At 38.1% G+C, this 12,224-nt stretch overlaps 1 protein-coding gene, 1 long non-coding RNA gene and 1 pseudogene across 2 annotated transcripts; 2 read left to right on the top strand and 1 right to left on the bottom strand.

The window, feature by feature from the left end:
* The first annotated feature begins 489 nt into the window (after window positions 1-489).
* LOC123501399 lies at window positions 490-2,232 on the top strand. The gene is made up of 3 exons (XR_006673626.1): window positions 490-599; window positions 1,475-1,626; window positions 1,730-2,232. It is a non-coding gene; the product is annotated as an uncharacterized LOC123501399 (long non-coding RNA).
* Window positions 2,233-2,243: 11 nt separating this feature from the next.
* Window positions 2,244-5,127, bottom strand: LOC123501718. The gene is made up of 5 exons (XM_045250723.1): window positions 5,105-5,127; window positions 4,755-5,003; window positions 3,859-4,067; window positions 3,396-3,488; window positions 2,244-2,667 (listed from the first exon to the last, which is right to left on the bottom strand). Exons 1-5 carry the CDS (start codon window positions 5,125-5,127, stop codon window positions 2,288-2,290), a joined length of 954 nt encoding a protein of 317 aa, XP_045106658.1. The 3' UTR covers window positions 2,244-2,287.
* Window positions 5,128-5,631: 504 nt separating this feature from the next.
* On the top strand, window positions 5,632-7,923 carry LOC123501717 (annotated as a pseudogene).
* Window positions 7,924-12,224: the final 4,301 nt, after the last annotated feature.

Genomic DNA, 12,224 nt, shown 5'->3' with positions numbered 1-12,224 from the left:
TTCAGGACGGCCTTTCTTTTGTATGTAATATTTACCCATTTATTATTTTATTGTATGTTACATTAGTATTTCGTGATTCATATATATTTATTGTAATAATGTACTTCTATGCTTTTAGTGTAAGCGGGGGCCCGTCGGAGATTTTAGAGTGTCGTGACGTCATGTTTGCTATTGTCTTTCGGCCGATTTCTTAAACAGTGTAATCCTGGGATACCATGTAGTAAGTTAGGTGGACACACAGAATCCGATTTCTTAAAAGCATCTGACGCGGTTCTGTGCCTGGCTAGGATCCCACAATATTGGAACATTCGGGTGTTGACCCAGCACACAACGTCGGGCAAGGATACCCACCCGAAAGAGAAAGACGAAATGTAAGAAATGTATTCATGATGTATAAAATCGCTTCAGAATAAACAATATATATGTTATTTTTCTAATTTTGTTAGTATTTCTCTATTCTTTCAAAGCAGTAACCCTATAATCACTAGTAAAATGTTTTAAGACAACATGCATGGTCGCCCTGGGATTGCGGCGCGACACAAGCAAAACAAACTTCATCTGCTGAGCTGCACCAAGCTGGGAATTACTTCGTAATAATGGTACGTATAATATATAAATATATGTAAAATAGTCAAAATAAGGAGCATCATGCAAGGGGTGTCCGAATGTTGCAGCATGGTTAGAAGTGAAACCATCAAACCCACCTGCCACTCTCAGAAACAAAAGTTACTACGACGCCTCATCATAGAACTACAATTAATTCCAGTTATTTATTTTGCACTTTCGGCCCTTTTACAAAAGGTTTGAAGCTCACACGTCCCTCTACTATCAGCAGTAGGTATGACAGGTTGATTGTAAACACTACAACCCCGCTGATTAGTAGGTTAGCTTGATATGCCGTGGAGGGAGGAGAGGGATTCATCCCCGGTTAAAATTAGGTTATTTTTGTTTAATATAACAGTGGAAAAGCATAACAGATAAACATATATACATGAGAGAGAGGAGCGATGTAAACGCTGTTAAAAGTGAAAGAGCTGTGAAGAAGGACCGGGAAACAAGGTGAATGGGAGGGACGTGGATAATATTAGGTGGAGTTGCGCTTTTTCTATTACCAATATAATATTCTGAAACATATTTTGTCTTGAAGTAGGCACGATTAGGTCAGGTTAGGTCAAAGCAAGGTAAGTTAGGTTAGCTTACGTCAAGATGAGGTTTATAGATTTACCATTACCACATGATAGTCTAATTTACTATTATTATAATCATTGTTGTTAGGTTAAGGTAATTGTCATTTATTACATTATTATTATTATTATTATTATTATTATTATTATATATTATTCATTATTATTATGACAGCACTAGTAGTGCAGCACAAAATTTGTACATGCCTGTACATGAAGCACATACTTAATGCATTACTTTGTTTTAAATACAGTTAAGTGTATATGTAATCATGTATTACCTATTTCAGGCCTTAGAACTTTTCTGTGGCATTGTTAATCTCCTACAAGAACTTGACTATGAGGAAATAGAAGAAATTCGGCGCTTGAGATTACCACGTACAGTACTACGGGATCGCAGTGACCCAATGGTATACCTCACGGAAGAGGAATTCATCCAAAGGTAATTATCCCATTCGTGGTAGTTATATGTTTCTATCTATTTATAATTATATATTGGCATCTTTTTTTGTGGAACATTTCTGAAAGATTAAAAATTTCAACAGGTATCGACTATCAAAGGATTAGTGATGTGACATCAAGCAGAAACTAAAACTAGTGTCTTCACAGCTACAGCAACGTGCACTGAGAAATTTCAGAAATATGATATCAGAACTGGAAAATGAAGGTAAACAATGTGATCAGTTTAACAGTGGTCGCTATACTGAACAGGTACAATACCTCGCCTCAGATTTTGACGGGTTTTCAAGATAGAGCAGCAATGGAACCTGTTGCAACATATATGTATCATACACAGTCTTACCCTTCCTACCCATATTCTTACCTAATACTTATAGGGAGAACTCTACCAGTTTGTGCTATTTCACAATAGTTTATGATCTTTTATTGATAAACTTTCCATCTCTGTTCTTTCAATGTATATTTGTGTGTATAATTTCTAAGTGGAAGATGACATATACAGAGAAATGTACACCTCAATGGGCAATGTAATGTTTTTATGTTTGGTTGTGTTGTGGAGATACAATGAAAATGTACAAGTATAAAATAAAATAACAATAATACACTTCAAGTTATTCTTTATTTTTATTTTCTTCAGTGGTACCTTATGGTAGTGGTTGGTGTATACCAGCTACCCTTTCAAGGGCTGCAGCAATTCTCTCTGCAGCAGATGCCATTCTGTCTGCCGCCGACCCAATTTTATCGGCAGCAGAAGCTACGCTGTCCAGCGTTGTCGCCGCTTTTGCAGCAAGGGCCTCAAATGTTGAGGCCAGTTCATCACGAAAGTGTTTCTGCTGCTTGGCACACCTGCCATAAGCAGCAGATTTGCTTTCTGCTGCCTTCCTCTTTCGTCCTGTGAAGGACTGGTTTTGGGTGGCAGCTGTGGCACTACTGCTGCGAGCAGAGCAGGTGCCTTTTTTTAGTACAGGATGAGCGGAGGTTCTAGCACCTGGGAGGTCCACATCATCTTCCGCATCTATAAGTTCTGCAAAATAGATAAAACATATAAGTTACACATCTTGAAATATTTTCACTAATCCCCACTTCACCCCATGCTCTATTCATACATACATCTTGTGGGGTATACATACATTATACATACATTCATATACATTCATACATACATCCTCTCACTCTTGCCATCTCGAACTCTCTCACATTACCTTATCTAACTGACCAGTCTCAGGCAAAAATTTTAATTACTTGTATATTTTGCTTATCTCTTGTATGAAGTGTCCAGGCTTGACATTCATATAGAACAATCTTTTAAAAGCAGGACTGTATGGAATGTTGATTAGCTGTGATAATGGGCATACAGTCAGTTATTCATATTTTAAGTAATAGCAATTAACAATACTTTCTTCTCATTGGTTATTGAAAGTACAATTTATTGGTTAAGCTTTTTCAGTTATAACACCCATCGGGCTAAATAAGTGGATACTAAAATGTAGGATTTTATGGAAGAAGTGTTATGATGGCTTGAATGCCTTGAGAACATAACAAATTGATAAATTTCCTCGAAGGCAGTTAGTACTGAAGGCATTCAAGCCATCATAACACTTCTTCCATAAAATCCTACATTTTAGTATCCACTTATTTAGCCTGATGGGTGTTATAACTGAGAAAGCTTAACCAATAAATTGTACTTTCAATAACCAATGAGAAGAAAGTATTGTTAATTGCTATTACTTAAAATATGAATAACTGACATACCACAGTCCTCACTCCTGATGATAAGTGGACTGCCAGGGTTGTCCAAGACCAGATCTTGTGCTGGCTGCTGTCCTGCAGCTTCAGGTGTGTCAGCTGTAAACACAAAATTATATATTTATATTATATTATGATATATTAAGTAAAAAGTTTGTTTTACATATTCCACATGCATGGGAAGCCAGTTCTGCGGCTCAATGTACCTCTGTGATGAACAATTGCACGTTCTTGCTAGCAATTATATTTACTTGAAAAACATTGAAACTACACATCTGGTTAGGTTAGGTAAGGTTAACAAAAATGTGTAATTGTTCATCGTCGTGGTATTGGGGCAGGAGTGTCGGTTGTGGGGCTGGTGTGACAAGGGTGTGGGACCATAATGACTTGAAAGCCATGCATGCACTCCTGTTTTTTTAGTTTTATTTTAAACATGTTAAAAGTTCATAAAAATAGGTTTTCAACTCACCACATTCCAGTGCTGTGGAATTGAGTCGGGCCAGTACGCATGCTTCTACAAATTCACTATCAAAGATGTCGTCAGGTACTGGCAGCCTATTATTAAGGATCAGCTGTACAATCAGCGTTACCTCATCAGCTGGTTTTGGTGGGGCTGGTGGTGGCCCACCACCAGTCTGATGGGTTTCCCGGATGTACCTGCTGTGATCCTTCTTCACTCTGTAAAAACACACCCATTAATTAATTATTTTTTACTTTATTTATTTATGTATTTATTTACTTAGTTTTGTTTTGCAGACACTACTACATTCAAAGCTACATGAATAATCTTACATTATGTTAGGTTATATCATTTAAGTTTGTGTTATGTTAAGCTAAGTTTCTTAGGGTTGAACATATTGAACAATGATGTAATGAATTAGTGAATTTAGTGATATGACACAAAGTTATCCTAACCTAACCTATTAATAGTTTGAGGAAGAAAATGCATCTGAGAAAATGTCTAACAAAATGTGCACTTCCTAATATCTAACTAGTTTTCTTCTCACACAGTTTTCCTGTTTTGTAAAATAATACTGTTTGCTTTGGTCTGGTTTGGGTTTCTTTAGGTTAGGCCATGATTTGGTTAGATTGAGGTTAGGTAAGTTTGTTAAGTTATATTTGGTCACCTCTCAATATTTTTTCTGGTAGATTTACATGTTTTTGACTGATTTATCCTAACAGATTTCGTTGCAAATCTACCTAGTTTTCATGGGAGGAGGGGGTAATACTAGCCACCTTTACCAATAGTAGTAGAAATACAGTAGTAAACTAATTCCTAAATCATAACAATTACATCAAAGCTTCTCATGTTTTCAACCTTAATTTACCAAATGGTGCATGCTTTTCCCTCATTTTTATACTTACTTATTCTTTAAGTACTCCCAAGTCTTCTTCAGCTGATGAGTATTCTTGGGCTCCGCCGTGGAGAAACATACATTGAAGTTCTTAGTTATTGTCTCCCACGCGGCTTTTCTCTCCAGTATACTAGTGTAGTTTGAAGGTTTCGTGTGTACCACAGGGTGATCTCTAATTTGTCTCACGAGATACAACTTCTGGGCGTAAGAGAGTGGTGTGCCTTTTAGGTCCCTGGTAGCCAGCCATGGTGGTGTTGAGCTGCGAGAAGCGTGTACACTCCAGCATGAACTGTTTGAAAATGGCGCTTTGTTTACATCAGCTGATACACAGGCCTGCCAATCTTCTACGAGGAGGGGTACCAACACTTGCGAATCGTCCGCATTTCTATGGAATGCTAGAGTACGAGTATCGTTGTCTACCTAACAACACACGGGTCGGTGCGCCAGCGTTTAAGAAATCAAAACTTAGGTTTCGGGTGCTACCACACCACAGTGGTGTGCTGACCTACGAAACGAATTTTTAGATGTTTAAATTACTAATGGCCGGTTTCTTAAACAGTGTAATCCTGGGATACCATGTAGTAAGTTAGGTGGACACACAGAATCCGATTTCTTAAAAGCATCTGACGCGGTTCTGTGCCTGGCTAGGATCCCACAATATTGGAACATTCGGGTGTTGACCCAGCACACAACGTCGGGCAAGGATACCCACCCGAAAGAGAAAGACGAAATGTAAGAAATGTATTCATGATGTATAAAATCGCTTCAGAATAAACAATATATATGTTATTTTTCTAATTTTGTTAGTATTTCTCTATGCTTTCAAAGCAGTAACCCTATAATCACTAGTAAAATGTTTTAAGACAACATGCATGGTCGCGCTGGGATTGCGGCGCGTCACAAGCAAAACAAACTTCATCTGCTGAGCTGCACCAAGCTGGGAATTACTTCGTAATAATGGTACGTATGATATATAAATATATGTAAAATAGTCAAAATAAGGAGCATGATGCAAGGAGTGTCCGAATGTTGCAGCATGGTTAGAAGTGAAATCATTAAACCACCCGTCACTCTCAGAAACGAAAGTTACTACGACGCCTCATCATAGTACTACAATTAATTCCAGTTATTTATTTTGCACTTTCGGCCCTTTTACAAAAGGTTTGAAGCTCACACGTCCCTCTACTATCAGCAGTAGGTATGACAGGTTGATTGTAAACACTACAACCCCGCTGATTAGTAGGTTAGCTTGATATGCCGTGGAGGAGGAGAGGATTCATCCCGGTTAAAATTAGGTTATTTTTGTTTAATATAACAGTGGAAAAGCATAACAGATAAACATATATACATGAGAGAGAGGGAGCGATGTAAACGCTGTTAAAAGTGAAAGAGCTGTGAAGAAGGACCGGGGAAACAAGGTGAATGGGAGGGACGTGGATAATGGTGGAGTTGCGCTTTTTCTATTACCAATATAATATTCTGAAACATATTTTGTCTTGAAATAGGCACGATTAGGTCAGGTTAGGTCAAAACAAGGTTAAGTTAGGTTAGCTTACGTCAAGGTGAGGTTTATAGATTTACCATTACCACATGATAGTCTAATTTACTATTATTATAATAATTGTTGTTAGGTTAAGATAATTACATTGTCATTTATTACATATTATTATTATTATTATCATCATTAGTATAATTGCCTGTACATGCCTGTACATGAAGCACATACTTAATGCATTACTTTGTTTTAAATACAGTTAAGTGTATATGTAATCCTGTATTACCTATTTCAGGCCTTAGAACTTTTCTGTGGCATTGTTGATCTCCTACAAGAACTTGACTATGAGGAAATAGAAGAAATTCGGCGCTTGAGATTACCACGTACAGTACTACGGGATCGCAGTGACCCAATGGTATACCTCACGGAAGAGGAATTCATCCAAAGGTAATTATCCCACTCGTGGTAGTTATATGCTTCTATCTATTTATAATTATATACTGGCATCTTTTTTTGTGGAACATTTATGAAAGATTGAAAAACCCAACAGGTATCGACTATCAAAGGATGGCGTAAGGGATGTGCTTGAAGAGATCACACCCTACTTGGGAAGAATACGAGATGGAAGAGGTAAGACAATCTATAACAGTAATTATATTTTATATGTATCATTACTTAAGTTTACTATAGAACGATGCTTACATATGTTCTATCTATCTATCTTAATATCTACCAGCAAATTTGTTTATGTATTGTCCTTTTCAAGTAGCCAGACCCAAAGTTTTCTGCTTCCTAAAAGTTTATAAACTCTTTGCAGGAAGTAGTGTGCCGCAGTACCTGCAGCTTCTTGTGTCGCTTCGCTACATGGCGACAGGAAACTTCCAAATCACGCTCTCAGATTGTGCAGAGATGTCGGCAGCATCCGTTTGCAGATTTGTGAGGCGTATTGCAACAGCAATTGCCTCAACTGCCCCACGCCACATACACTTCCCTGATCATCAAGAGACTCATGCCATTGTCAATGAATTCTACAGGATTGCTCAACTACCTGGAGTAATTGGCTGTGTTGATGGAACTCATATAAAAATCAAAAATCCTGGGGGGGATGATCCTGAACAGTACCGCTGTAGGAAGGGATTTATGTCCCTAAATGTGCAGGGTGCATGTGATGCAAAATTAAGGTTTACAAATATTGTATGTAGTTGGCCTGGTTCCACACATGATGCAAGAATTTTTGAAAATTCCAGAATTTACACAAAGCTTGAACATGGAGGATATTCTGGGCATCTGTTGGGTGACAGTGCATACCCATGTACTCCTTTTATACTAACTCAATACTAAATCCTAGAAATGAAAAAGAGAGAGATACAATGCAGCACACATTAGAACTAGGAATACTATAGAAAGGGCTTTTGGTGTGTGGAAGAGAAGATTTGGAATCCTAAGTATTCCAATGCAGACCAAGCTTGGTACCACAAAGCTTATTATCATGGCATGTGCTATATTGCATAATATTGCTATTTCAAGGCGGTATCCACTTGTAGATGAGCCATGCTGCCCAGAAGGCAATGATGACAATGATGTTAATGAGGTTAGACATGCTGCTGCTGCTGCTGCTGACGATGAAGATGATGATGATATAAATGGTGGTGAAATGGCAGTTGATGGTGCTGAGGGGTGCTAACAAGAGACGGTTGCTTATCGAAAGGTGGTTTTAGGCCAGGGTGGCAGGGAATGGCTGTTGGATTTAACATTCTGAGTAGAACTCTACCAGTTTGTGCTATATCACAATAGTTTATGATCTTTTATTGATAAACTTTCCATCTGTTCTTTCAATATATATTTATGTGTATAATTTCTAAGTGGGAGATGACATATACAGAGAAATGTACACCTCAATGGGCAATGTAATGTTTTTGTTTGGTTGTGTTGCGGAGATAGAATTAAAATGTACAAGTATAAAATAAAATAACAATGCTACACTTCAAGGTATTCTTTATTTTTATTTTCTCCAGAGTTAGCTTATGGTAGTTGTTGGTGCATACCTGCTACCCTTTCAAGGGCTGCAGCAATTCTTTCTGCGGCAGATGCCATTCTGTCAGCTGCCGACCCAATTTTATTGGCAGTGGAGGCTATGCTGTCCAGCGTTGTCCCCGCCTTTTCTGCAAGGGCCTCAAATGTTGAGGCCAGTTGATGGCGAAATTGTTTTTGCTGTTTGGCACACCTGCCATAAGCAGCAGATTTACTTTCTGCTGCCTTCCTCTTCTGTCCTGTGAAGGACTGGTTTTGGGTGGCAGCTGTGGCACTATTGCTGGGAGCAGAGCAGGTGCCTTTGAGGTCAGGAGGAGCGGAGGTACTAGCACCTGGGAGGTGCACATCTTCTGCATCAATAAATTCTGCAAAATAGATAAAACATACAAGTTACACATCTTGAAATATTTTCACTAATCCCCACTTCACCCCATGCTCTATTCATACATACATCTTGTGGGGTATACATACATTATACATACATTCATACATTCATATACATTCATACATACATCCTCTCACTCTTGCCATCTCGAACTCTCTCACATTACCTTATCTAACTTACAGTCTCAGGCAAAAAATTTAATTACTTGTATATTTTGCCTATCTCTTGTATGAAGTGTCCAGGCTTGACATTCATATAGAACAATCTTTTAAAAGCAGGACTGTATGGAATGTTGATTAGCTTTGATAATGGACATACAGCAAAAAAAGGTTAATTGAGAACATAACAAATTGATAAATTTCCTCGAAGGCAGTTAGTACTGAAGGCATTCACCAATAAATTGTACTTTCAATAACCAATGAGAAGAAAGTATTGTTAATTGCTATTACTTAAAATAAGAATAATTGACATACCACAGTCCTCACTCCTGATCATAAGTGGACTGCCAGGGTTGTCCAAGACCAGATCTTGTGCTGGCTGCTGTCCTGCAGCTTCAGGTGTGTCAGCTGTAAACACAAAATTATATATTTATATTAATATATTATGATATATTAAGTAAAAAGTTTGTTTTACATATTCCACATGCATGGGAAGCCAGTTCTGCGGCTCAATGTACCTCTGTGATGAACAATTGCACGTTCTTGCTAGCAATTATATTTACTTGAAAAACATTGAAACTACACATCTGGTTAGGTTAGGTAAGGTTAACAAAAATGTGTAATTGTTCATCGTTGTGGTATTGGGGCAGGAGTGTCGGTTGTGGGGCCGGTGTGACAAGGGTGTGGGACCACCATGCATGCACACCTGTTTTTTTTTTTAGTTTTTATTTTAAACATGTTAAAAAGTTCATAAAAAATAGGTTTTTTAACTCACCACATTCCAGTGCTGTGGAATTGAGTCGGGCCAGTACGCGTGCTTCGACAAATTCACTATCAAGGATGTCGTCAGGTACTGGCAGCCTATTATTAATGATCAGCTGTACAATCAGCGTTACCTCATCAGCTGGTTTTGGTGGGGCTGGTGGTGGCCCACCACCAGTCTGATGGGTTTCCCGGATGTACCTGCTGTGTTCTTTCTTCACTCTGTAAAAACACACCCATTAATTAATTATTTTTTACTTTATTTATTTATGTATTTATTTACTTAGTTTTGTTTTGCAGACACTACTACATTCAAAGCTACATGAATAGTCTTACATTATGTTAGGTTATATAATTTAAGTTTGTGTTATGTTAAGCTAAGTTTCTTAGGGTTGAACATATTGAACGATGAGTGAATTTAGTGATATGACACAAAGTTATCCTAACCTAACCTATTAATAGTTTGAGGAAGAAAATGCATCTGAGAAAAATGTCTAACAAAATGTGCACTTCCTAATATCTAACTAGTTTTCTTCTCACACAGTTTTCCTGTTTTGTAAAATAATACTGTTTGCTTTGGTTTGGTTTGGGTTTCTTTAGGTGAGGCCATGATTTGGTTAGATTGAGGTTAGGTAAGTTTGTTAAGTTATATTTGGTCACCTTTCAATATTTTTTCTGGTAGATTTACATGTTTTTGACTGATTTATCATAACAGATTTCGTTGCAAATCTACCTAGTTTTCATGGGGGGAGGGGGTAATACTAGCCACCTTTACCAATAGTAGTAAAAATACAGTAGTAAACTAATTCCAAAATCATAACAATTACATCAAAACTTCTCATGTTTCCAACCTTAATTTACCAAATGGTGCATGCTTTTCCCTCATTTTCATACTTACTTATTCTTTAAGTACTCCCAAGTCCTCTTCAACTGGTGAATATTCTTGGGCTCCGCCGTGGAGAAACATACATTAAAGTTCTTCGTGATCGTCTCCCACGCTGCTTTTCGCTCCAGTACACTATTATAGTTTGATGGTTTGCTGTGCACTACAGGGTGATCTCTAATTTGCTTAACTAGATATAGCTTCTGGGCGTAAGAGAGTGGTGTGCCTTTGATATCCCTGATAGCCATGGTGTTGTTGAGCTGCGAGAAGCGTGTACACTCCAGCATGAACAGGTTGAAAATGGCGCTTTGTTTATATCAGCTGATACACAGGTCTGCCAATCTTCTACGAGGAGGGGTACCAACACTTGCGAATCGTCCGCATTTGTATGGGATGCTAGAGTACGAGTATCGTTGTCTACCTAACAACACACGGGTCGGTGCGCCAGCGTTTAAGAAATCAAAACTTAGGTTTCGGGTGCTACCACACCACAGTGGTGTGCTAACCTACGAAACGAACGTTTGTGAGAGGAAGGCGATGGTGCCGGGACCAATGAGATGGTACTCTGATAACGCCCTCTGGCAGGTTTAGAGAGAGTTAGCCAATGGGTGCTCACATCATGTGACGTAATGTTTTCCCCTCGGACAAAGGCCTGTGAACCGACGCCACAATCTCAGACCACACTAGGTGCCTGAAGGCTTGGACCTGTGACCGCCACTCCGCTCCCCTCATATCTCTGGCTGAGTATCTTACTCCTTATTTCTCTGATCGTAGGGATTCTGGTTCTCCTTGGCACTTATTTAAGTCACTGTGTTTTGTGACGTGTGAATATTTTGGGTGTTTTGGGTGTTATCTGGTATATTTGGTGATTTATCTTTGTCAAGCGGAGGAGACGCTGTCGTCCATTTTGTGAGCGGGTAAGCCAAGAGAGATTTTGGGTGTTTATTGTGGTTGTATTACCTAACAATCATATTATTTGTGGTGATTTACTCTTTATTGTGTGTACCAGCCAGAGGGGAGGGCAAGTGTGTGGTGAATTTATATACTTATTACTTCTAATAAGTGTTGTACTTATTTATTTATTTTTATGGTCTCATATTATGCTCTTTTCACCCTTAAGCAACTTATTTATTATATTTCTTGGTGCTAATGAGTTATTTCTTTTGTTGTGTATGTGGTGTTGAGCTGCAGGTGTGTTGACACCCCACGGGTGACTTATTTCAGTATTGAGCAGTTAGGATAAACTTATTTACCTGATTTATTATATTTTGTGATTCTATATTTTTGTGAGTGCTATTATTTTCTCTTTGGACGTGATTACTATATACTTTTAACTATCCACGGGCCTTAAGTTTAATTTTGTTTGTTGTTAAGTTAACTTTGCTTATTTTTGTTAATAAATTAGTTAAGGATTTAAATTATTTCTCTTAACCTTTCCTTATTACTAGTTTTTTCAGTTCTGTTACACCCTTGAACAGCCTTTTGGGTTAAGAACTCTTGACTACTTATCTTAACTTTTGTATTTATTAAGCGTGATTAACCTAATCAGTGACTGGTGCCCACAGCTCCTTGAGGGCACTGGGTCAGGCTGCTTGAAGGTCGTAACATGAATTAGTGACTGACCTCTCCAGGATAGTTAAAGTATTAATTAAATCCAATTAAATCTCTATATAACCATTTATGTTCCAGAAATGTTGTACTGGTTATGGTTTTTTGAATGTGTAATTTCTCATGTGGTGATTTTGTGAGCATTACATCATGGAGTC

The sequence above is a fragment of the Portunus trituberculatus genome, chromosome 9 (assembly GCF_017591435.1).
Source record: "Portunus trituberculatus isolate SZX2019 chromosome 9, ASM1759143v1, whole genome shotgun sequence".
Classification (NCBI taxonomy): domain Eukaryota; kingdom Metazoa; phylum Arthropoda; class Malacostraca; order Decapoda; family Portunidae; genus Portunus; species Portunus trituberculatus.
The sequence above is the reverse complement of the archived record's forward strand: the minus strand, read 5'-3'. Positions and strand labels throughout refer to the sequence as shown.